Consider the following 25346-nt stretch of genomic DNA (forward strand, 5'->3'; position numbering starts at 1 on the left):
TAGTAATATATTTTGCTTATTCAAGAAATTTACTCTTTTTGACTTCTCACAGTCTAAATAATTATCATTTCCTTGCAGAAATTTAATTTGAATTGTTGATGCTATATGAAGATTATATTTGGAAGACTGTAACAGATTTTTTTAAGAAATAAAAATATTTTTTCAAGTCCTCTAAAAAGCCATGTACATGCATTAGAAAATCATGATCCTGTTATGGAGCTACCTGCAGAGTACCAATGTAAAAGTATCAATCACTTTTTTTAACATGTCTGCCTAATATCCTTTTATTGTCAGAGTTTACACTTCAGAAATCAGTAATTCTCTCAATTTCATACTCCTAATTAGCAGTGTGCAAATACATTATTTATGGATACTGGATATCAATGTACAAATTATTTTAGCTTAGCCAATTTATGTATCAGCATTGTAAATTAAAACAAATAACATTGAGAAAAATACAGAATAAATTATGTCAAAATCCACTTAATTGGCAGCTTAATGAATAGCATGGCTTTAATTGGGTACTTGCTGGAGAACAGATTAGAGTAAGCCTACATGAACAATTTTTTGTTGCTTCTCATTGTTGAAGAACTAAAAGGCACAAAAGTAATCAAAAGTTACTGTTTCATAGATCACACAGAGAAACTGTGTTACTCACTCACACAGAGAAACTGTGTTACTCACAACCACAGGATACTGGAAAGGCCAGGAGTGGAAATTGAACTCTTTATGTGATTAGACAAATTCATGGAAGCTACACTCACTGACCACTGCTCTGGATACAGCCTCCAACTCCTTAATTTAGGCATTCTTAATGTGGTAGCATATGGAAAAAACCTAAGGAAAGTCCCTACATTTTTTCTTTCCCTGCTCTCTACCTGAAACACAAAGCTGGGGCACTCTGGCCCTCAATTATGTACCATCTCAATTAAGTTCACTTGAAGGATATGTTCCCTTCTGATTGATGTACTGCAGGCTGGAAGTTGTGTGTGACAAAGCACAGCACCCGGGAGAGGAGAGGAAATTTAGTGGTCTGTTATGAACAGAACAGTGTGCTGCTTTCAATCACATCTGATGGAAAGAGGCCAGATATTTAACAGGCAGGAAATGCCTCTTTCCAGGAGACAACTGAGCTGTGGATCCCAGATAAAAATGGAAGTTGTGGCAAACTGACAGAACATCTATGGCTCACAGACATAACCATGGGTTATGCCTTGAGTTCATGCCTCGGCTTCTCCACTGTGCAGGCTGCGACCGCTGCCTACAGCCTGGTGTGCAGCTGTGTCCTGTCTTGTCTTCAGGACAGAAAGAACCTTGGGCAGTTTGTGCTGTGAATTCAGGGGTACCAAAGACAGCCAGTATTTTCTACTGGGAGACCTGAAGCAGTTCATACCAGCGTCTCTGCCAGGCATACCATGGTTTAGCATCACTTCTTACCTCAATCACAGCAAAAATTCGAGACTCAGCTAATCCTCGTAGTAAAGCAACAAGCAGAGAAATCCCACTTATTCCAAGGTTCCTGTTTGGTCCAACAGCTATTACTGTTAGGTTTGGTTGATAACTATATGCTACAGGAAGAATTAATCCAAGTACAGCAAAAAAGAAATCATTTCCTTCAGCATCCTTTAACAACAAAAACAACAAATTAAATATAAAGCTCCAAATTCCCAGATATAAAACAAAACAAAAAGGTGACTCTAATAAAGCTTTTGATTGGCCTAGGAAACAAGATACTGATCTATTTTCTCAGCAATTTTTATATTAAACATGCAGGATTATTCATCTTTTCCTTACTGTCTTTGCAGTGTAAGTCTGCCTTGCTAAAGATGAACTGCAGTAACTATGTTATGTTTCCTCCAACCTATGCATTCTAACACACTCTAAAGCTGTGGGAAGGAGTAGTAACCTGACAAGGGCAAAAATAGGAATAATTTTCAAAGGTCTAAAGTGGAGTAAGGGGTGTAATTCTTAATGTAATTTTCTAAATTTCTAAGTATATTCTATTATTTATTTCTCCTACGTTGTTTCTAGAAAGTGAATCTTACCTCTTTCCAGTTTAGAGAAATATAGTGTTTGCAGCTGGTCTTTCTAGACTGTTCTTTCTCACAGATGTTTATGACAAGTATTTTTCTGTAAACAAAAACCCCACTTGAGTATTTAACCAATTATTTCTCGATGGGATAAAAATGGGATATTTTCTTCCGTCATTCTTTAAATACTAATTCATAATACAGAAACAAATAACTATTTGTATTACTACATTTCAAAATGTAAACAACTAAAACTGAAATCCTTTTTATGGTATTTTTAAAAAGATTATTAAAGACTATTGGCAAATTACTTTGAAGAAAAAGGGGAAGTGGAAAAAAATAATATACATATAAAATTATATATAAGTATGAAGACTTTCAATAAGGAACTCTGCATCAGCAATATGTGCCTCCTGCAGTTACAGGGGAGATAGCTCTCCTATTTAATTAACAATTGCCTTATTTATTTCATTGTATTTTCAATAACAATCTAAATTTCAATCAATACAGAAGGATTATACTTCAAACCTACCACCAAATGCATGAAATAGCATTTAGAGACAATAATTTTTCTTTGAAGATATATTTGGGGATGTTTTGTATTATGTCTCAAGCTAAACTTCATAAATGTCAACCCATGACTGACTCCTTAGTGCAGATTTCATCACACATATAGATGTGTGATATAAAGCCCTTGGGACTGTACCCCCTAATGTAAAGGGAGGCCTCACCCATCTTCTGTGTTTGGTATCATCTGCATGTCTCCAACAAATACACAAAGCACTCTGCAGGAAACAAAAATTTATATATATTGACAAGTAATTTTTTTTTTGTTAGTGCAATTTATATAAAAGTTTGTGTGCAGATTAGAAGCATTAAAAAGAATGTATATTGAATTTGGTCCATTAAAAGTAGAAATAAAACACATTTAGGGCAGCTCAAGGGAACCCCATTTCTTCCATCAAATACTGGGGAGGAAAAAAAATCTCAAGAAATTGTCCCTAGGCCAAAGCAAATTGAAATCTGACAAAGAAGGTGTAGCCTAGCATAGCCATCATCCTTACATATTTTTTGCCTTTGGAAAGGCAAAAGGTTGTTGCTGGTGTACACATTGTTACCTGGATTACATGCTGAAAATGCTATGTGTGTGGGCATGCTATTTATTTTAAAATCAACGTTTCACAGGCAATTTGCCATAATTGCCACACTTAGTATTTGATTTTAACATGTTGTCAAAGGGCTCTAAATGCAAATATAAAAATTCACCTTTGAAATCCAAAACGAACAGAATGTCTTAGTGCAACAGCAGCAGAAAGAGCAGCTGAGGGTGATGCTGCAAATCCATTACACACCTACAAAATAAATTTTTCATTCAGAAGGAATGCTGCGAAAGATCACAATTTTTAAAGTGTAACAGCTGTATTAATTATTTTCTACAGAAAGGCCATATTTGATTATTATTCCATAAACTGCACTACTATTTCAAAAGTATGGTGCTGTACCAGAAGGCAACTGTCAAAATAACTTTTCCAGGGGAAGGCCATGTTCACTGGGTCTCTATATAGTCTGCAGAAAAATACACTCATTGAAAAGCAGGTTGTTTCTGAATATTCTGATTTTTCCTTTAACCTAGGCAAACTATTATTTTCTGGAAAATACAATTGCCACATTACTCAGTCAACCCTTGAGTATTCTTTTGTGGTGTGTGCTTTGAACTCTACATAAAAGCTAAGCAAAAAGATATCTTTCCCTCTCATTCCTCCTCTCTGTCAGCACAAAAAGTTAACTTACATCTGCAATTCATTGTAAGTTCTACTTCTTTTTACCAGTAACCATTTCTTAAAATCTATTTACAGGCTCTCCTGGAGCTGTCTGCAGTTTATGTCAGAAATTTGTCCCGGGGATCTTCACATGTGACTTCTAAGATCAAGATGGCTTAGAAGAAGGAGGCTATTGTGGTACTTACTCTTCCCTATAGGCCTGGTACCTTAATGAGAGCTTTTCACTCAAAGGAAGAGTGACTTATTATGATGCAATATTTTAAACTTGTTTTCAGTTCTTCTTCTATGCTCATCCAAGTTTTTACACATAAATATGAAGATGCACCCTCTAAGCCTCCCCTCTCTTCATTCCTGACCCTGCAAGAATCAAAATACTGAACTAGAATTACTCTGATCAGAATTGGAGCATACAGCAGAGCTGTTGACAATGCCACTAAAGAGTACGAGTGTGCACACACTTGTAAGTCAAAATTTACTGTATGAACTTTGCACATTGAGACAGGAAAAATATTGACATTTTTTCAGATTTCTTGCTGTTGTTTACTAGTGTTTGATACAGCAACTTCTGCATCCCTCAACTGGAAGACTTAATGCCTGTCTCCCCCGTGAGTCTGAGAGCAATGAGTAGGCTCTTGGGGACTCATTCTGTGACTACCTACAGAAAGTCTGGATAATGAGTTGCCCAAAGATGATTAGAAAGATGGATTTGGGTTAACAACTATACTTAAATAGTAGTTTTCCCATTTTGCATGCTCACTCATAGCTAAACACATTATAGCTGAGATTAGTGGACTTGGGAGATAAATAATAACTAATATTTGGGTAACAAAATAGTAGAAGCAAAATATCAGAGGACTCCCACTCCACCCCTACCCCCAAGACAAAGGCAGTATATTATTACCTCCTTCTTAAGTATTTTATCTAGGATCACAAACATACTGCCAAGAGAGAGCAAAGTTTTGTCCTCTTTCACAAGGTCTGCATAAAAGCCACTGTAAAAGAAATTACGTGAAGAAAAACTAGGTAAGAGGCAATACTGTCTTCAAAGAGGACACTGATAAAGTGTTTTGCAGCTAGTATCAATGACACCTATACATTTTGTATAGGTGCTAGACATTGATTCTCAGAAACATGCTCTAGCAGGAAGATGACAACACCGGTGCCTGACAGTCTTCATCTCCCTAAACCTGTCTCCATTCTGCACTGTAAAGAAAACAAAAATGTCTGATGATATTCAGGAAACAGAGTCCTGTCAAAATTAGATGAAGACAAGACAAAACATTGCATTTCTCACATCAGAGCAGTTTGGTATTTTTTCCAGCTAAAAGTGAGTACAGAGCTTTAAGACAGCTTCCTAGCAAAATCTCTTTCTAAATTAATACATTCACATTAGCTGTCCTATCGCTATTGAAATAGTTATAGAGAAAAAGTATTCTGATTATTTCTTTAAAGGATTTCAGGCTATAAGTGCTATACAACACAAATGTCTTTATTTATAAAGGAAGAAATTCTGGCTGTAAGTGGGTAGACTAAGGCCAAAAAGATGACCATGGCAGACATAGAGCTAGATGACAGTCTGTATACAGAGACCTCTCATACTCTGTGGAAAATAAAATAAATAGGACCAACCTGACAAGAGCTTTTATTTCTGTTTTGTCCATTTCCTTCACCAGCTGAACATGTTGAGGAAAAAAATGTTCTGAACCTTCAGAGCCAGTTGTTGCTGTTTTGATGGGAGGCACTGGAAATAGAATGTTTTTCATGTGCAATTCCAAAAACCTTTCTACTTTGGCAGTGTTGTTGTTTTTAGTTATCCGAGATTCATCTTCTGTGGAGGGATTTGAATTAGCCTTCTTTAGTAAGTGTGATTTAGTGCTCAAATTTTGTAAAAATGATGTGTCTAGAGAAAAAGAAAGAGGTGTTTCACAGGTATTAGTTTCTAAGCAATGTATTAATATTTGGATATATTTATTCACAGAATAGAATACATCAGTATTCACAGTATGCATATTTACTTCCATGCACTAGCTACAATGTTTCCTACACAGATGTTTTCTCAGTGCTACTACATTTGTTTTAATCTAGTGAAAGGCCATGTATTGTAATAAGGCTTATGCCTGTATTTTTGACACAGAAAACAGCATCCTCAAAGATACCAAAGTGCTACTTTTTGACATGATGTTTGCCAGCTTCATAAAGTTCTTTTCAGACCAGCTGAAGACAAGACCTCAAATGAAGCCTCATACTGCTTCATCAGTCACTTAATGAATAATTGCTTGTTCAATTAGTTTAGTCCACTGGTATTAATTTTAATAACTTTCAACTTCTGTATAAATCCATTTATCAATAGTATTTGCTTGAATGAAGAGAAACTACCTTCATAAGCCAACCATTTCCAGTAGGATTTATGTGCTGCTCTCACATTTTGAATAGATTCAACAGCACTAAAAAATAAACCAGATTAACAGTATTAGCAATATTGAAAATCATATGAGGAATCATAACTTACCTCAACAAAAAAACAAAACCAAAAAATCAACTGAAAATGAACAAACTCTGATCTCTTCCAAGAATGCAAAACAGAACAACAGTCAATGGGCACACTGCTTGAAAAGATTAAGAGAGTCAAAAAACAAAAGTGAAGAACATATACAGCATGTACACACATTTACACAGTGAGTGAAATCCCAACCCTGCTGTTGGAGGAAGCACACCTGTATGAGTTCAGGAAAAAATTCTCCTGTCTGTCAATGTTTTATCAAGAGATTTGATCTACACAATGTAAAGATTTAATTAGATTGACTCAAAAGCAAGACAATCTGTTCAGGAACTAAGTATATCACATACCCTGCTATTCTTTGTGTTGAAGTCTCCTTTTTATTATCACTGGTATTTGCAGCACTATGACCAAACGGTCCCATTGCATTAGCTGTCATACAAACATAATTCAGGTTGTGTTAAATCCAGAAGAATTTCCATCTATGTGCAGATTACTAGTAAGGTGTTCAAGAACTGGACTGATATGCTGGCTAAGTACGTAATCAACTATCTATGACAAAGGATGATAGCAATCTGAGATATCACAGCTGGTACAGAATAAAAAGAGGACACAGAGAGCTTATGGGATGTACTAGGAGCAAAGGAACCAGTTTTGCTCCATCAGTTTACTAAACTCAGCCCACAATCTATGTATATCCACACTGCTTCCCTGACTGATTCAAGCTCTGAGCTTTAACTTAACACAGCCAACTGGGAGGTGCTGCCACCAAAGTGCATGAGAAGCATTTCTGCTAGAAAAAGCACAAGACAACTACTGAGCTGGGAGAAAGATGGAGGACAGAACATGGAGATGTGGAGGAGACAGCGCAGACAGGTAGAGAGAAAGACACTCTTTAGATGTGGGACTGATTCAGGCCCAAGGTTCAGAATGCTTTCTTAGGTCAGATTCCACCACTGTACAGTCTTAGTGTCTCTGAAAATAAGTTAGACTTGAAATTTAATTTTCTTGGTACAGCTCTACATAGCAACTGCTTTTTCAGCCCAGGCCTCGATGCTCTGAATTCCAGAAATACAAGTATTCATCAAGACTGGCTTGCACAGCATCAACTCTCACTGATGAGAGAAAGGTTTGCCCCAGCTATTGTTGTACCACAGTGACTGAAGTGGCTCTGGGGTCTGAAGCACTAAACCTTGCAGTTGCATACATTCCCAAATACTGGCTGTAGATAACTGGTATTATCCTGATTACAGCAGAATTATCTCAGCCTTGAGTGGGATGGATTTCTATAGGATAACAAAGCCTAAGGATAAAATGGCTTATAGTTTTATGCTATAAGATCTCACAATTTGAAGTAATTTCAAAAACAAAAGTATATAAAACTGTACCTTGGTGGACTTTTTAAAAATGCAAGTTATCCAAAGTAGAAAATAGTATATTATAAACTACAATATTAAAACCTTACTTCAGCAAAATGTTCAAAACATGAATGTCTTTTAGTCTCATTAAAGTTGTTCAGTCTCATTTTAGTTGTTCTAAAATTCTTCAGATGCTTACCTTAGACAAGGTGCCATCTCTCCAGTTATTTGAGGTACAGGATCTCCAAGCAAAGTTCTTACAGTCATGCACACTGATTCACCCAATGATTTCAAGTGGTATCCACCCTAAAAAGTATTTTGTGTCAACTAAGGCACAAGTACTTTTAATATCTCTCTGAATTACAACAGAGAAAATAAAGTATCCTTTTGAAATGTATCTGTATTTATAGAAACAGAAGATGATATCCAAGTATATCTAAGTCAATGATTTTTCAGTATGAAAACATAACTTAGTGGCCAACTGCTGAACTTCACTGGCATGCCATGATTGAACTCACTTTGTCACAGTTCAAGTAACTTCAGAAACCAGTCATTACTCTGCCATAAAAAAATATGCCTTCTCCATTCCCATCTACAACATGCCATCTTTAACAATCCCTGTGAAAGATTCCTGAGAAGGCAAATGCTATCACTAGCCTCTAAAATGGCTTTACAAGAGAAATCTCCCACACTTTTAACATGTGGTTGCCTAATAGTTTGGCAGAATCTGGAGAACAAGATGGATTTAAGACTGGTAGGTGACATGCAGGAAGCCATCTATCACGTATGGAGCAGTCACACCATCTGTGGTAGGAGTGAATGCTTACTTGCACTTCAGCTAATATACAAAAATGTCTATAATAACATGCTAGAAGAAAGGTAATGCAAAACACAAGGTCAAGTGAATCAATTAATACACAATTCACTCTTGAAGACCTTGTTAGCAGCAATATTTCCACACACTTATTTACCTGAAAAGCCACTATTTTTCTAACATGCAGCTGAAATAGGGGGTTGAAGTCTAGATTTCAAAAGGAGAAAACACTTTAAATTGTTAAAAAAATAATAAAAAAGATCTCCTAAGGAGCCTGCATACAATCATTAAATCAAAAAAGAGGAAATTTTCCAAGTGTTCCATTACTAAGTAAGAGTATATTTAGGTTAAAAGTTTTTATAAAATCTCCTGGACTAAGATACACTTGTAAAAACATTGGTATTACAGCCTATTCACTAAATACATTTTAATGGGTTTGGGACTGTCAAGAAAAGTAGACTAATCACTGTTCACAAGAACTGAACAGTTTTGTGGAAGATATGTTTTTTTGAATGATGAGTATATGGCTCCTTTGTTTCAAAACTCTATAGTGTAAGAGCAGTGTCAAATCTCAGTCATTTTAGCATTCCTAGTACTCAAAGAAAGCTAAAAATAAGAAATTATTTTGTTAAGCAGTTTCACTTCCTAGCTTCTAGTTTGCCCTAAATGGCTCTAATACAAAGACCTTTCCCCTAGGAGTATATTTCAAAAGTCTTTACCTCTAGGATGACACACAGTTTTCCATTAGCTAACTGCATCAGGAAATGGGTAAGGTGGGCAAAAACCTCAGGAGTGGCATTCATCTGACCCTAAACCAAAGAAAAAATTTTAAGAGATGACACCTTGATTCAAAAACACTGGTAAGAAACTCAATCTGAAGTACCCAAGTCTGAGATGGAATACCAGAACACTTGCCTTTCCTTGTATCAAACAGAATGCTGAACCAACTGCATTTAAGGAATGCGAAAAAAAACAACACAGTAATTACACAATGTGACGGAATAACCTGTCTTTAGATGTCTTGTAATGTTTAATGAACTTGGGTCAGACTAAAAATTCAAGCATGTGTTTTTAGCTTGATCAAAGTGAATTTCACTTAGCAATCACAAGACATTAAAACAGCAAGAATATTTTCCTAATAGATTCATGACTGACAACATAAAGACCACAAGTTACTTACTTCAGGGTCACCAATTCCAGAATCGTATCCAGAGGAGACAATAACCAGTTCAGGATCAAACTGTTATAAAAGAGAGATAGCTGGAACACATCTTTATGTCCTATTTTCAATTTTGTACAGGCTTTCAACTGTACCATGATCAGCTGTTATTTCAATTTGAACATGAACACAAGTAAGGATTCTCCTTGAATACATTATCCTCTTGTACTATTTTTGTATCTGCTGGAGAAGTTGCAGATGATTATGTTGAATATTTAAAAACTAAAATTCCATAAATACTATTCAGTTGATAAGGGCAATGTCATTCCAGCAGAATATTTACTATGCTACTGGCAATTACTGCATTTTTGTAAAATATTCAATGGTACCTGCTTAAGAAACACTTAGGAAGTGCTCTTTGGCAGTAAAAAATTACCTCAAATGCCATCGGAAGCAACACATGGAAAAAAGCAGCAAGGTAATCTGAATTTCCCATCTCAACCTGAAAAATATGAGAAACACGGGGCATGTTTTCCAATTGGAATGATAAATTTTCTAAGGTTCTTCAAGACTTTAGGGAAATGTTGCACAGGGAAAGATATGGGAAGTTAAAGATGAGGCAATCTTATGAAGTACAGTAAAAAATCCTCTATTTAAGTAAAGTGCGTAAATATCCACCATTTTTTATCTTAATGAGCTTCAGCTCTCTGTTAAACAAGGATGGATGTAATCACCTCCTGAAACACTTTTTGATTTGATGGCTAGACAAGATATTCAAGTAAAAATGAGTGTGTAAATTCTTCTCTCCCTTTTCTTGTTTAGACATTATCACATTCTGAGCCATATTTTTCCAGCAGACCTTCCCCTGACAGGAAGAATATACACTGTGTAAGACATTTGCCAAGCAAGTAAAGCAGTGCACTTACTCAAAGTGTCACCCAAAGGATGATATACAAAATTATTGCAAGAGCTTTGCTGTATTGTAAATAATATTTACCTTATTCCAAGGCAAATTTACATTAAAACCTTTTCCTTTTCCCAGACCTACAGCATCATAATCGGATTCTCTGAGTGATGGCCAGAACTCCTGATGTTCATAACGATGCCAAGAAAAGTACAAAACACTGGAAAAAAAAAAAATCCAATTTGAAAAAAAGATTGTGGAAATTATTTTATATTCTCAACCTGATGACTGCATTGCCCAAAAACAAAAAAATAAAACTATCAAAACTATCCTATCCTTTCTCCTTAGTTCTCTCAAAGGATTTAGACTGAAAACTGGTACTATGTTAAAATTAACACGCTAAAAATGTCTTGTAAGCATGCACTCTACACAGATCGAATACAAGGAATTTTCAGAACAGCAGGCTTGTTTCTAGAACCTACTTATGTTGGTCTTCTAAAAAAAAAAAGTTCATATATTTTATCCAACTATTACTTGAAGACTTTAACTGAGAAATTCACTAACAGAGAATAGATGTACTACCACAGTAGTGGCAAACCAAGGTAATCACATAACTTATTTTGTTTATTACTCGTTAAAGTAGAACAGATTTATATTTTATTTTGATTTAGATATTTCCTTCTATTTTGTAACAAATGAAAACCAGAGAGACTCAAATAGCAAGATGAATGTTTCACAAGACTCTAGTTTTAGAAGTTTAAGAAATCTTATTCTCTAGAAGGGCAAGCAATCTTTAAACAGCTGACATTAAACAAGAAAAAAAAATCCTTCAAACCTTGGATCTTCTTCAAATATATATTGAGTTCCTTGCCCATGGTGCACATCCCAGTCAACAATTAGGATTCTGTACAGATCAGTAAAAGAAAACATTCAGAGGAAGAGCCACAGCATGTTAATCTACAGAAGGTTTAAAAGAAAAATGTTTTTTCTGAACAAAAGGAACATGACACCCAGAAAGCTCTAGACATTAATCTAAACTAGTACAATGTCAAATTGTTTACATACTAGAGTCAACCATGCACTTACCTCTGCAGACCATACTTCAGTTTTGCATATTCTGCTGCAATAGCAACGTTGTTGAACAAACAAAACCCGTTAGCTGTATTTCTCTGGCTGTGGTGACCTGGAGGTCTGAACCAAAATTTTAGAAATTATTCACAGCAGAAGGAATTTTGCTAAGTGAAAACTTCCTCAGTATTTTCTTACCTGACTAACGCCATTCCATTGTGCACTTTCCCTGCCATCACAGCATCCACCAGCTGCAAAGCTGCTCCTACTGCTAGTCTGGCACAGCGGTAAGTGCTCTGAGAAAGAGAAACTCATCAGCTTCAACACGGCATCCATGCCATGCTTTAGCATCCCAACAGCAAACTGGCTTGACAGAATTCTACCCTACTGAAGCTATATGAAAATATCTGAAACAGAATTTTACAACACATGTTCCCATGTGCTTTCCCCTATGACTACCAGTGATCACCATAATCTTTATAAGGATGCTCTCTGTGGAGCAGTTAAAAATGTGAGATGGATGTACTGAGTGGAATAACATGGCATCTTTGAAAATAAGGAATTAAACCCTACAGAAACATAACAGAAAACTTCATCTCAATTTCATGGCACAATATTTAAGAGCAATTGTTACCAAAGTGTGATTTGCAGGTTATTAATGGTCTATAGTGACAAAAATAAGAAGTGACAAATTAAGTGACAAAAATAGAGCTAAAATTTGAGTAGTGCATTATACTGGTGTGATACGATTACAAAATAGATGACAGAACACTTGAGCAATTTAAATTACAGCATTCTACTAAACTAGAAACAGAAAATGACAATATCATAAATAAACATGAGACTACATAAGTAGCAAAAAAAGTATTTTTAATTTTTCCCCTTCTTAGAAAAATGCCACTCTGGTGCAGTAACACAAATAGTTTTAACTCCCAACAGAGGAAGCAGTTTAACTTACACACCGGATGAAAGAAAAAAGCATCATAATTTTTGGAGACCCTTTTCAGCTCCTCTTCATTCATTGTCTGAGTGCTTTTTGCCACTTCCAAGTGCTCTAAACTGCAGGAGAAAGAGATTAACACAACACTTAAGTAAACAACTATAAATATTTTTTAGAAGTTTACTTGTATTCCAGTGTATAAATCAGCATTCATTGCTTAAGACCCCACAGAGTGAGAATGTAGATTTGGTGGAATAGCAGATTCATAATTCAGCACTCAACATTGTGACACATTTTCCATTGAAATTAATGGAAGCCATTGAATTTTTGAACACTCTTTTCAAATAGATCAAAATATAATCTGGAGGTATGAGATCTGCTGTTTCATTGAATTAATCTGAATGAAAGTTAAGTTTCAGACCTGTGAACCAACAGGATCTCCTCCTCGCTTCCTTCTCTGGCAGGCACAGGGACACACCTTTCCACAAGATGGTAACTTCTAAGCTGCTCATAGGAGGAGGAAAGTCTTTCTGGCACTTCAATATCACAAATGGGACTAAAAATAAACAATAATTATATTACTGTAATACTATACCAACACAAGTAACTAATGCACTTCATAAAGCCTAGCTTTAAAAAAAGAGAGATACATGAGAGTAAAAATGGGAAAAAAATCTTTAAGTATTTTCTGTTTCAGAACTGAGTTAGAAATTGATTCTAAAATATGTAAGCAAAAACAAATCATAAAAAAAACCCAAACAAGCAATACAATAGCATCATTTTTTCTTTCTTCTCTCACTGGTAAAAAGTTGCAATGCTTAGCTACAGACATGGGAATGCTGCAATTGAAAGCTGTAGGTTACAATGAAGGTGAACAGAGAAGAAGCAGGTGTGGGAGAAAAGACAACAATGGATTGTTACCCTAGGCACTGTAAAGGAACTCTTCTAAATTATACTAACTTAAGTAATATACAAATTTCTAACTGAATGTAATTTACATGTTTCAGCTGAGTGAGTATATCTACACACTTTTCCAAGGTCAATGATACTTTAATTTTATAAACAATTTAATTAGCTTAAAACACATTATTTAGAGGGCTACTGAGACATCTCATCCTAACAAGTCTTTTTAAGGTCTCCCAGACTGAATGCCGGTAGCTTCTCAAATCCAGTTTCAGATAATCATTACGTTATCTAGACACAATTTGTGAATAAAATATTTTTTTTTCCTCTTAGAGTTAAGACTTTCTTTTTACTTGGAAATTACAGGAAGTACCACCAGATACTTCCTATCACATTTACAAAAAATGCATGTATTTGGTATTGCTCTCACGACTCCTAATAAGAATCCAATAATAAAAACTATAGCAGTGACTTACTCACTCCAAAGTAGTTTGTGAGCGGTCATCTCCTCATCATAAATCAGCGCTGTTCCTGAAGCCATTGCTACAACCAAACAGAACAAGAACACCAAGACACATATTTCACATCAGAAGTAAACTTAAACCAGTTACTATTACAATAGATTGTCAGAATGTAAGTACAGAGCATCCGTGCTAGCATGATGATTTTGTACTTTACACTTTGTACTTACAGAATTTACAGAAGGACATCAAAGAAGAACATTAAGGACTCAGATTCTGACAAAGCTGCGCCGCCGAAACGGGGAGCAGGCAGGGCTCGCAAGGAGCGGGCAGGGCTCGCAAGGGCCGGGCAGGGCTCGCAAGGGCCGGGCAGGGCTCACAAAGAGCGGGCAGGGCTCGCAAGGAGCGGGCAGGGCTCCCAAGGGCCGGGCAGGGCTCCCAAGGGCCGGGCAGGGCTCGCAAGGAGCGGGCAGGGCTCCCAAGGGCCGGGCAGGGCTCGCAAGGGCCGGGCAGGGCTCGCAAGGGCCGGGCAGGGCTCGCAAGGAGCGGGCAGGGCTCGCAAGGAGCGGGCAGCGGAGGCGCCGAGCCCAGGCCGCCGCCTCCCCCATGGCACACAGCCTTACCTGCGCGGCGAGGCCGAAGCGCCGGGGGGGAGAACCTCAGCTACAAAGCCACGAATAGGAACAGCAGCATTTTGTACACCACGCGCACAGCAGGGATCTGTCTGGTTTAGAACTTCATCGGTCTTTCACAAACCCCAGACAGACGCTAAAGAAGCCGACGGGCAGACAGCGGATGCGAGCGCCCCGCGTGCCCCGGGCGCGCTCCGCTCCGCCGCTCGGCCCCGGCCCGGCCCCGCCTCGCGGCCCCGGCCTGGCCCCGCCGCTCGGCCCCGGCCCGGCCCGGCCGGCGCCTTCCGAGGGGAGGGCGGGGCGGCGGCGCGTCCCGGGCCCGGCTGTGGGCGCGCCGAGCGCAGCCCCGCCCCCGGCGCGCCGGCAGCGCCGTTCGAGGCGCGGTTCGGATCGCGGCTTGAGTCGCTTTCGAATCGCGTTCGAGTCGCGGTTTGAGGCGCGGTGCGAATCGCATTTGAACCGCGGTTTGAAGCACGGTTCGAATCGCGTTTGAGTCACGGTGCACAGCCCCGCGGCCGGGGCAGGCGCGGGCGCAGGGCCGTGCCCGGGAAGTGCAACCGCTGGAAGGGTTTTAGCGTGAACATTTAGCGTGGAACTGACCCAAAAGCAAAACAACCCCCAGCCGCGGGCTGTGCGGCATTTACTGGCATAATGAAAAAGAAAGTAAGAGCCTGGACTGCAAGGTGACTCCTCCGTTCCCGCAGTGACGTGGCCCGGGCGCTGGTGCCTCTCCGGCCCGTCCAGCCGGCACGTGTGTGTACACAGCTTCTCCCATTATTGACCGCTTCTTTCCTCGGTTTCCACCTCTTTCCCAGTTCATGGTAGAAACAGGTGGAACAGTTGTCATCACATTCAATAACCTGATACAAACCTGCACTTCTGGGGAATGTATCAGAAACCCAGATCATTACAGGTGCGAATTCTAGAAATCTACTGCCCATAAACTTTCCTCGTATTTGTTTCAAGAAAATATAATAATAGACACTGTATTATTGAAATAGTTTCTAATTTATGTGTTGCCAGCTGTTAATGTGTTTGTTATACACATTTATGAAACTAAAATTAAGTCAATTTCTGTCCATGCTCGTGTAGTCTTTGATGTCAGTGTATTGCACTGACCATGAGGATGCTTATCATGTGCCTAATGTATATATTTTTTTTAATATTTTGACTCCAATAGTTCCCTGCGACCACTTGGAGAACGGGTAAATTTTATAAATTAACTTTTGTAATGTGTTTGAAAATGAAAAGGGACTTTTCAGTAGAAGGGATCTGATTTATGACACCCAGTAACTAAATATTCTTGCGACTGGGGCAAAACATACTGTGTTAATTATTCTTCTCTTTATTCCACTCTGATTCCGGCAAAAGCGACCAGCAGAGGGCTGCCTCCTTTCAAAATACTCCAACGGAGACAATTGAGGTGGATTCATGAAACATTAGGCAGGGAAAGGATAGGTAGCTGGAGAAAATGACAGAGCAAGTGGTATAGGCAAATACACTGAAAGCAGTCAGCTGGATTTGAAACTGGTTTATGCTGTTTTTTGCACATATTACATTTTTTAAAATCATAACTCAAATAAACATATATCCCTAGATGTCCAAGTTCAAACAGGATGAGCTGTAACACTACCAAAAGGAAGCTTGATAACAATGTGGTTTGAGTTCAACTTACAATACAATTTAAAAGGAAATGAAAGCTTTGTAGTCAACTTATAATACATTCATATTTACAAGATAGGTTTGGCATGAGAAATATAATCATCTTTTTACAAATAATATGATAAATATTTACAAGCATTTATGGTATCTCCACTTCTGAGTGGCCACAGTCAGCTGGGAGTCCTTCCTCTGCCAGCGATAAATCTGTTTTACTAAAATGATGCCCTCTTCAATATTCCCCACAAGGAGATACACCATGGGACGGTGGGTTGGAGTCATCCTCTCTATACATTTTTCATTAATTAGTAGCCACTGTTGTATCATGCTCTGAGTTTCGTAGGGCAAGAGTGAGCCCTGGGTAATGAATTCCACCTGGCATTCAATGTTATACTCTTGGTCCTCAAATGCTGTTCTCTTCTTGGACAGCTTTACTTTCACTGCTAAGGAAAAAGGAAAAGGAAATGCAAGTCAGATAACTTCTCAAATACAATAAAAAATAATACCAGTGAAAACAGAAAAATTCCTTAAAAATGTTATCATACTTTATGTTGACAGAGTATGGTGAAGCCTCTTCCAGCCAAAGTTTAAAACATTTTTGGAAAATAAATTTTATGCAGTAAAGGATTTTTTCCCCCATTGAATTAGATGACTAGGAAAAAATATTTTCACAAGTGTAATTTATTTTTACCATCAACATGTTATGTCAAACTTCAAGTAATTACATGTTGTAAGCTTTTGGTCTTATTCTTGTATCACAAAACTGCCCAGCAACTGCCCAAACAATCTTCCTGAAACTCACCATGTCTATGTGTGGTCTATGTGTGGAATCCCTAGGCAAAAATGGCTTGTTGATACCACCCTTTTAGATATTCCCTTCTCATTATAGGCATCTACCTACCCCACCTGACTCCATCCACACTTTTTAGCATGACATTTGTCTGTATTTCTTGATCTAATGCTAGACAAAGTCGCTGGAAGCCTCTGCATTCCCATTAAAGGGCTTTCCAGGAAGTCTCTAGAGCAATCTCCACTCATCACTCCAACAAGAGAACTGGAGATAAGAATTCCTTCTACTGATATGATTTTCTGAATCTCCTTCTCAGTAAGTTACATATCACAAACTCATCCACAAAAGTAGCAAAGATATACCATATACCATATACTTGTAAAACACCAAAGCTTTACTTTCAGTTTAAATGCTAATAAAAGGCAATATTGCTTATTTGGCTGCTTTTGACAGAAATATTTTCCATAAAGCATGTTGTAGCCAACTAGACCAGAACAGGTATTTGGTTGGAAACTAGATCACTGATAAATCTTTCATGCACAATAAATCCTTCTTATATTTAGATTAGAAATAACTTATTTTGAAAACCAACCTAAAGCTAAGTTAGCAGCTAAACTCTTAATCCTTTGAAATCCCTGCAGAAACTGTCACTAATTGTAATCCTACTTTTAAAGCATTTAGAAGAAGAGTTGTTACTCTCTTTTACAACAGGTATATTAGCAAGGACTTACCAAAGTTACTGTCACAGAAAACTTCAAGAACTCTTTTGTGTGTAAAGAATTCCTCCACTGCTGGACAAGTCTGGCAGGTAGGCTTTGGTAGGACTGATAAGAAATTACAAAGTCTCATTGTTATCTTTTAGAATAATTTGTTTTAATTTTCTGCTGCCAAAGCTGAGAGCCCACTGTTTAACCACAGGAATGACAGCCAAAATACACATCAAATACAAGGCCAGTGATAATAGGTAAAAAGCCAACACATTTCTCTGAAAACAAGGCTAGAGATGAAAAAGAGTTTCATTTTCCATGCCCATTCAGCCCTTGCTCTGGCTGACAAGATCAATTATCAGCAACAAATAACGTAACAAATACAGTATAATTTTTAACACAACTACAGTGGGTGTAAGGGGTTAGGTGGCTGATTCTGTCTGTCACTCTGGGTTCAGCTGCACTAAGCCTGTGAATATACATAAATTTGGGTGTGCTAGCAGCAACTTAATCTTACTCTTTTCCACAGAATTACGAAGTGTGAGTGCATTTGAAGATTTGAACATTAATGCCAAGATAACTAATGCTTCTTTGAGGAAAATCACATAACATCATCCCAATTTTACTAAACTGATCTGAAAACTAGCTTGTTGCATACATAAATGCATCTGTGATAAGGGCCATTGATAAGTCTACAAAGAGACCCCAAAGCAATTCAAACATGGTGTGCTGCTGTGTGTATGACACTGCAGGGTGACAATGCCTTCCTCCACACCACAGCACAGCCTCTGCACTGCTGACTTGCAGCGCTGCAGGTCTGCTGCAGCTTGCACTGCCAGCGCTGCCACTCTGCCACCCATCTGCATGAACACGTGCAGAGGAAAGCTAGACTCGACTGCACTGACAAACCCACAGAACGTCTGGGAGCAGAGTTCCCTGTGTCTCCTTGATTCCCAGGAGCACAGGGTACGGCCACCCTCCCCTCCGCCACCTTCGAGCTACCTTTGTGCAAGTGTTTGTAGTCCCTGGTGAGAGGCGCCAGGCACATGTCCTCGTCTGCAGGGAATCGGTCGCAGGCCAGGCTGGCCGGCCAGCGGTGTCCGTGGCACAGGAGCGCGGGGGCGCAGCTGTCACGGACAGCGGCACACATACTCCTGCAGGGATGGATGAACCTGTCGTGGCAGGAATATCGGCTGAGTCAGCTCAGTGATAACAGAAACTATCGCAACAGTGATTCCTGCGCAAAGTGCATCATCTTTGCTGACATTTAGCACCCTTCGATAGTGATACCATTCCAAAAGCAGCAGCCATGCAAATTATGCAAGCAGTCTGTGTATGGACTGAGCTTACAATGTTTAGTTATGATTTTAAAAATGCGTATATGGCAACCTGAGAAAAGCTTCAGTATGAGCCTGATTCTATTCACTGTAGGTGCTTCAATCCTAAATGAATAAGAATAAAGTTCAGCTGTAACAAAATAAAACATTATATCCTTTGACAACACCATTCGTGTTCCCAAGGCAAACTAAAATTGAAGTGGAACAAGTTTTCAGTACTTTTTTTTCTGATGAATACAAAAAAGCTAACAGAATTACTTCCGAAAAAGTGGAGATCACCTTTAGATTATAATAAACATGCATTTGATTTTATTCCTATTCTAGCAAATAAAGGCTGGAGTTTTGTACTGTGCTGTGATACTTACGTATCTAAGCAGATGGGTGCAAACAGAGAGCACAGGAACGTCCTCACGTGAGGGTGACAGTCTGTGTGTACAAGGTGCTGCCAGGTGGTGGATTTTAGGATAACTTCTGCCATGCTTGTGTGTCCCATCAGGTTGGGAAGTCTCATTTCAGAGTATCCAATATTGTGGCACATGCCCATCTCCTTGGGTATCACTACACATTTCGTGGATAATCCAATGTCCAAAGCTGTTGCCAATCTTTGGGGAAAAATCACGGCAAAAAGAAGTATTTTTGCAGTCAATAACATCTTCCAGTGACTTCTGGGCTGTTGAACAGGGAGCTGTCAAACCACTCAAGTGCAGAGGCATGCTGAAAACCTTGTGGCTTATATATCCCAAGAGCTTAATGAACTGTTGGTTATCAACTGCTTATCAAATCACTCGAGACAAGACCAGGTCTTATTGCCTAATGAAGGGATTGTTGTGACAGCCAGGGAGGTGGAGAAAAAGTATAGATGTATGTTCCCCAAGGACACTGATTTGGGTCCCACGGTGTCAGTGGCTGCAGTATGCTATGTAGCATATTAAACTTTGACACCTGGAAGGTTCACCGTGCTTTCAAAAACAAATTAAGAGATCCCCCAGAAACAGGGTTGGGCAGACATGCTGTCTCCTGGGGCTTCTGTGTCTCCTTTGTTTTCAGACACTGCTGACATGACAGAAAAAACAGCCCAGATTGACTTATCAAGTGAAAATGTTTTGCTTGTGCTAATGGCCCATGTCTCTTCCACTGTTTTACAATGGAGAAGAAGCACTTTCTTTTGTCAAGCACTGTAAAAGAGACAGACTCCGCATTAACCAAGTATTTTGACTGGAAATTTGGATTCCTATTCTGTGACATGCCAAAGGCCTCAACTTCTTTTAATAGATGCCTGAAAATACAGAATTGAATTTGTAGCGCTGTTGTGACTATCAGCATTTATTCAGGAAAGTTCAGTTACACATTTTTATTATTTTGAATAAAGCTGTCTACATTTAAAAATGCTCAAATAATGCAGCATTTCAACAATTTATTAATAAATTATAATGGCATCAAAGTGTATGAAAGCAAATTATACCAGATTGCGTACATTTTCTGTTCATAGCACAAAAAAATTGTGTTATCACTGTTAGTGCAGCTCTTTGCTATAGAGAAATTGAGAACCAATCAAGATGAAAGTAATGCATCTCAGTAATGCATAGCTTACCTGTTATGAATAGGAAAGTCAGATTATGAGTTTTAGAAGCTGAAGATCTAAACAAAGCCTCTTCTGGAGATTTTTTTTATTTGATGAAAATACTTTTTTTTCCAATTAGTTATGTGTGTTACTTTTTATTTCCACACCTGGTTATACGATTTATTAGCAGAAATGTCTAGCTATTAATAATTTGTATGTGGATCTACTGTAAAATATGTCTTGGGTATTAGGCTAAAATAAGTATGTTCATAATAATGTATCATCTAGTATTACTGATGCTTGATTGAAATTTTTTCAGAAACTATAGCTTTTTGTCCTTATACTGAGATTTAGCACACTTAGACAATGCATCGCACATAATTTACATGTTAATACTTAAAGGTTAGGTTACTAATCCTAGCATCTTTGAAAACAAAGACAACCCCCTACTGATTCATCCTTAGCTGCCTTCTTTACTCCAAACTACTAGTAAAATTACAGTATCTGTTTAAATAAGTATAAAAAAATGACATCATGCAAGGTCCCAGCAAATAAAAATGTATTTAAAACAATTGTCAGTTTTTCTTCTCATGCTTTGTTGCCAGACTTGGTGTTTTTTTTTTTCCCAGCAAATGTGGCTCCTCTGTATCCCTTACCTTACCCCAAAGCAGAGGAACTGAATACCTAAACAGGCTGTCTTAGGCCTGGTGATAGCTTCCCTTTGACAGGTGCTCCATGCATTTCTGAGGAAGTTAGAGCCTGCAGTAAAAGCCCCATGCTTGCTAAATCTATGCAGGTATGTCTGCAGGCCACACTTCCACACAGCTGCTCTTGCTACCATTGTGCAGTGAAACGACTTCACAAAGTTGCTTAACCCAAGAAGAGGCAGGTCCTGGCTGAGCCAGTTACACAGCCCTTTGTCTTGTAATTTTATGAAATTAATCAAATTCCTTTCTGTCTCCAGTGATATTCCTCTGTAATACTTCTCTCATCTGATTGCTATCTCTAAGTAGCTGGCAACATCTCTGTGTAAGAAGCCTTTCTCCTACATGAGGAGCATGGTATTACATGCAGATTTCTCAATGGTACAAAACATATAAAGTATTTAAGAAAGAGTAAGAGCATTATAAGAGTATTATAAGAAAGAGTATTTGGTCTCTCAATTATTTAGATGTTTGTCTCTCTGTTTTTCTCAGTGACTGCTTCACAACCTGTAAGAAAATTTGATTCATCTTAAAACCTGACTCAGCGTTGTTACTCCAGCTAAGGAGGGGTTGCTGGGTCTCTAGCTGTGCCCTTGGTGCTGCTCTGCAGGAGGAGGGTGGCTGTGTCCTTCCAGGAGCCTTCAACCAGCCCATGCCTCAGTTGTGCTGGGCTGAGCTCTGGCTGTACCCAGAACCTTGGCTGCTGATTTGAGAGGTCCCCTGAATCACGACTGATGGACAGAACAGAAGCAAGCATAATGAGAGCATGTGAGACAAAGATCATCTAACATACCTATCCTGGCAAACTTAGTCTCCATAGGAACTGTCTTACAAATAAATAATTGTGTATCTCTGAGTCAGCCTCCTGCCAGGCTTCCCAAGGAGGAGGTGATTTATGAGCCACTGCAGAGCTGTGCTTTAAAGTTTCTTTTAGCCTCTTAGAGGCATCCAACTATCTTTTGATGCTTTGCTTTTGGGGAGCTGACTTTTGGTAGACTCAAGGGCTGAAGAATTGCCACCAGTTTCAAGAGGAAAATATGCCCAAATGCTTTTGCTGGATGCCCATGACTGTACTGGGTCCAAGGGTGGTTCTGAAGCGAGATCATTATCCATAATTCAGTAATTTTTGACAGCCATCTTCTGTCAGGAAAGAGAATAATTTATGCGAGCTTCTGATTCTCTTCTGGAAGTGACTTGGTTCAAGTGGGTCAAATTTCTTACCCTGTGCTGTTTTCAGTGTCATATTTTTTTAAGGAATTTACAAATTTGATATCCTTTTCACTCCTGGGTCACTTTTAAGTAAGGGACAGGGCTTTGGTTCAGGCTCAATTATTTTGATGTTCTTCATGAGCAGATGTTACCTTTGAACTTGGTTTGACAGGAAGCCTTTATAATTTTAATTTTAGCAGGACTTGCAGAACAGTTATTAAAAGTGAGCATGCAGAATTGATTGCCATTGGTTGGAGAGTGCTACAGGTCAGCAGATGTTGGCAGAAGCATAACCTGCAGCACCCATGTTGCTGTGCCATAAATTCTCCATTTCTTTGCAAACACTCAGCTGCTCATTTCACAGTGGGGAAAAAACATCAACCGAATATACAAACAGATTGATTTTGTGAACACAGTAAACTGTTTTACTGTTGCCACACTATCACAAACATTCAAACTGCACAAAAACTGGTGGCTCAGTATTTCTGTTTGTAGTGATATATGTCTGTAGAGGGTGCTTGAACAAGGACTGACTGAAGTAAAAAAAAAGGATTATCATGGCAATTGCAGTGCCTGCATACAGTTAGAGATCTCAAAATCTGGAGTCCAGCTATTGCTCTTTCAGACTTCTGAAGAAAGCCGTGTGGTGGTTCCCTTAGCCACAGGCTGTATTTACTGTTCCTGGATATGAGCAAAGGACACCTGCTGATGGACCGTGATAAGAGGAACAGTGGCTCCCTCCCTGCCCACCTCTGTGTCCTCTCCTTTGACTGTTACCAGGGAGACAGACAGAGATTAACCAGGAGCCACCCATCAGAGCCCAGTAAGAAACAGGATTGAAATTTTCTTCAAAGAAAGCAGGGGGTTGAGAGCAAATTTGCAGATGTAAGGATTTTTTGTTTTAATCTAGACATTTGTTGCAATATTTGGCTGGAGTCATTTTTAACTGGAGTCAATTGCAGAGACGCAAGGCTCCCAGACAAAGATCAAAGCAAGAAGGCAGCAGAGAGGTGGTCCTTGTTCTGATTAAAGCTTTGCTGAACTCACATCTTTAGTCTGCAGTGCAGGATTTGTTTCATAACATTTCCTTTTCTTTATTAAAAAAATAATTAGGCCACATGTGGTATTTGTAAAACAGCAGAGACAGAGTCATGGATGCCTCTGAATGCCTTTGAAAAGGCCTCATTAATTTATTTGTCACAATGGCTTTAGCATTGGTTCAATTTTTAAAGGACAGAAATACTTTATTTTCTTATAAATTTGTAATGGAAATTGTTTCAGGCTCACTGCTTTGGCATGCTCTGCACTGCCCTTTCTACTCTCAGCTGATTAACTGAGAGGAAAGTTTGCTTTAACAGTGAAAGAGAAATTAGATTCTTTGGGTGACCCAAACTTAGTTTCTGACTCTGCCACATTTCTTCGGGAAGCTTTAGCCCTATTGCACTGTCCTCCTGCACACACAGATTGTCCTGGTTAACAATGGGGGGGATGCAGGAGTTAAACATGTCCAAATATGAAGTGTTCAGATGCTACAAGAGTGCGGAGAGGGCATGTAAATACCCACACAGGTCCCAGGTGTATCACTCAGAGCACAAGGGTGTTGAATACTATACAAAAACCAGGTAAGTAGCATTTTCTAAGTAGGCAAGTCAGCCAGGGCCAAAAACAGGACAGAGGAAGATGAGGTGACTTGCTAACCAGCTAGCAGCTGGCACAGGCATACAGATCTGAGCTTTGACATCACATTGTTCATTGACCCATGCAGCTTCTGGAGGTCCTGCCCAGCAATGTTTTGTCAATGCAGAGCAGGACAATCTGTGTGAAGTGATTTTACAGGAAGAACTGAAATCCAGTACTGACTTATTAGTGGCACACTCATAAAATTGCATTAGGCCATGTCCCAGGTGCTGCACATCAGGGCCTTATGGTGAACACCACATTGGTTAAATACTGTGTGAAGCTGTTTGCTTTCAAGGTGGATGAAAACAGGAAAGAAATGCTGGCATGGTTGTTTTAAAATGGATATTTGTTTTTAAGCCATAAAAACCATGGCAATAACGTTGGTTTTGCTCCAGGGGTAAGCAAATTCCAAATAAGGGCTTTCATGTGGGAGCAAAAGACAGTCTATCTGAATTTAAGGTTTTACACTATTGATCATGTACCAGATGAGCACCTTCTACAAACAGTTGGTAGCAATAGCAATTCTTCTCTGTTCTCCCTCAGGTAAAAACAAATTAAATGTCTTAGGGTATTTTTATTCCTTGGCTGGTATTGGTTTGCTGCTTTGACTAATATCTTTTTTTTAGTCTTGAGTCAGCTTTACTGGATTTCAATTTCGTTTTGCTATGATTTAATTTTGTGAAAGAAGGACTATTTGACAAGTGGAGTATCATGTATTCCAGGCACAATTTCTGACACAGAAAAACTCTTTTCTTTTAGACTTAGGCAGCTTTTGTAGTCTTTTGGCAACTGGGCTGATGCTGGTTTTCCCTCTATCAAATTTCTATCATAGCTGCGTCTCTTGTCATGTATTTTCTGTCACAAACAGCTCCAAATGAAATAAAAAGTGAAGTTGAACACACAGCTCACTGAATTATTTCTAAACCTCTGTGAACATAAGGGAATACAAGTAGGCTCGAACTCTTTCATAGGGAAACAGGGCAACAGCTGTTTGGGCTACAAGGAAACATTACATACCAACTATTTGTAGTCCATTGAGAAAGTAAACATCGACACCTTGTCTATTCCCCCTCCCCGATTCTTTCTTTGTCTGTGGTCTGTAGCCAACTAGTGATCATCAAGATAAGACAAAAACACATTAAGTCTTGAAAA

General features: G+C 38.7%; 2 protein-coding genes across 2 annotated transcripts in view; both read right to left on the bottom strand.

Moving 5' to 3' along the window:
* Window positions 1-14776, bottom strand: part of TUBGCP6 (tubulin gamma complex component 6) — a 41398-nt gene extending 26622 nt beyond the window's left edge. Inside the window, exons 1-19 of the mRNA XM_077783428.1 lie at window positions 14539-14776; window positions 13931-13997; window positions 12973-13107; window positions 12574-12670; window positions 11810-11907; window positions 11630-11734; window positions 11379-11447; window positions 10637-10763; window positions 10076-10141; window positions 9661-9720; window positions 9200-9289; window positions 7866-7972; window positions 6188-6255; window positions 5441-5711; window positions 4713-4803; window positions 3297-3382; window positions 2762-2815; window positions 2046-2130; window positions 1438-1623 (exon numbers count right to left, since the gene is read on the bottom strand). Coding sequence (XP_077639554.1) covers window positions 1438-1623; window positions 2046-2130; window positions 2762-2815; window positions 3297-3382; window positions 4713-4803; window positions 5441-5711; window positions 6188-6255; window positions 7866-7972; window positions 9200-9289; window positions 9661-9720; window positions 10076-10141; window positions 10637-10763; window positions 11379-11447; window positions 11630-11734; window positions 11810-11907; window positions 12574-12670; window positions 12973-13107; window positions 13931-13995 — 1860 coding nt within the window. The 5' untranslated portion in view covers window positions 13996-13997; window positions 14539-14776. The remainder of the gene's footprint in view (window positions 1-1437; window positions 1624-2045; window positions 2131-2761; window positions 2816-3296; window positions 3383-4712; window positions 4804-5440; window positions 5712-6187; window positions 6256-7865; window positions 7973-9199; window positions 9290-9660; window positions 9721-10075; window positions 10142-10636; window positions 10764-11378; window positions 11448-11629; window positions 11735-11809; window positions 11908-12573; window positions 12671-12972; window positions 13108-13930; window positions 13998-14538) is intronic.
* Window positions 14777-16301: 1525 nt separating this feature from the next.
* Window positions 16302-19692, bottom strand: LOC110484520 (secreted frizzled-related protein 5). The gene is made up of 4 exons (XM_021555237.3): window positions 19406-19692; window positions 18706-18875; window positions 17728-17820; window positions 16302-16649 (listed from the first exon to the last, which is right to left on the bottom strand). The coding sequence occupies exons 1-4, from the start codon at window positions 19690-19692 to the stop codon at window positions 16339-16341; spliced, it is 861 nt and encodes a 286-aa protein (XP_021410912.2). The 3' UTR covers window positions 16302-16338.
* Window positions 19693-25346: the final 5654 nt, after the last annotated feature.

The sequence above is a fragment of the Lonchura striata genome, chromosome 5 (genome assembly GCF_046129695.1).
Source record: "Lonchura striata isolate bLonStr1 chromosome 5, bLonStr1.mat, whole genome shotgun sequence".
Taxonomy (NCBI): Eukaryota; Metazoa; Chordata; class Aves; order Passeriformes; family Estrildidae; genus Lonchura; species Lonchura striata.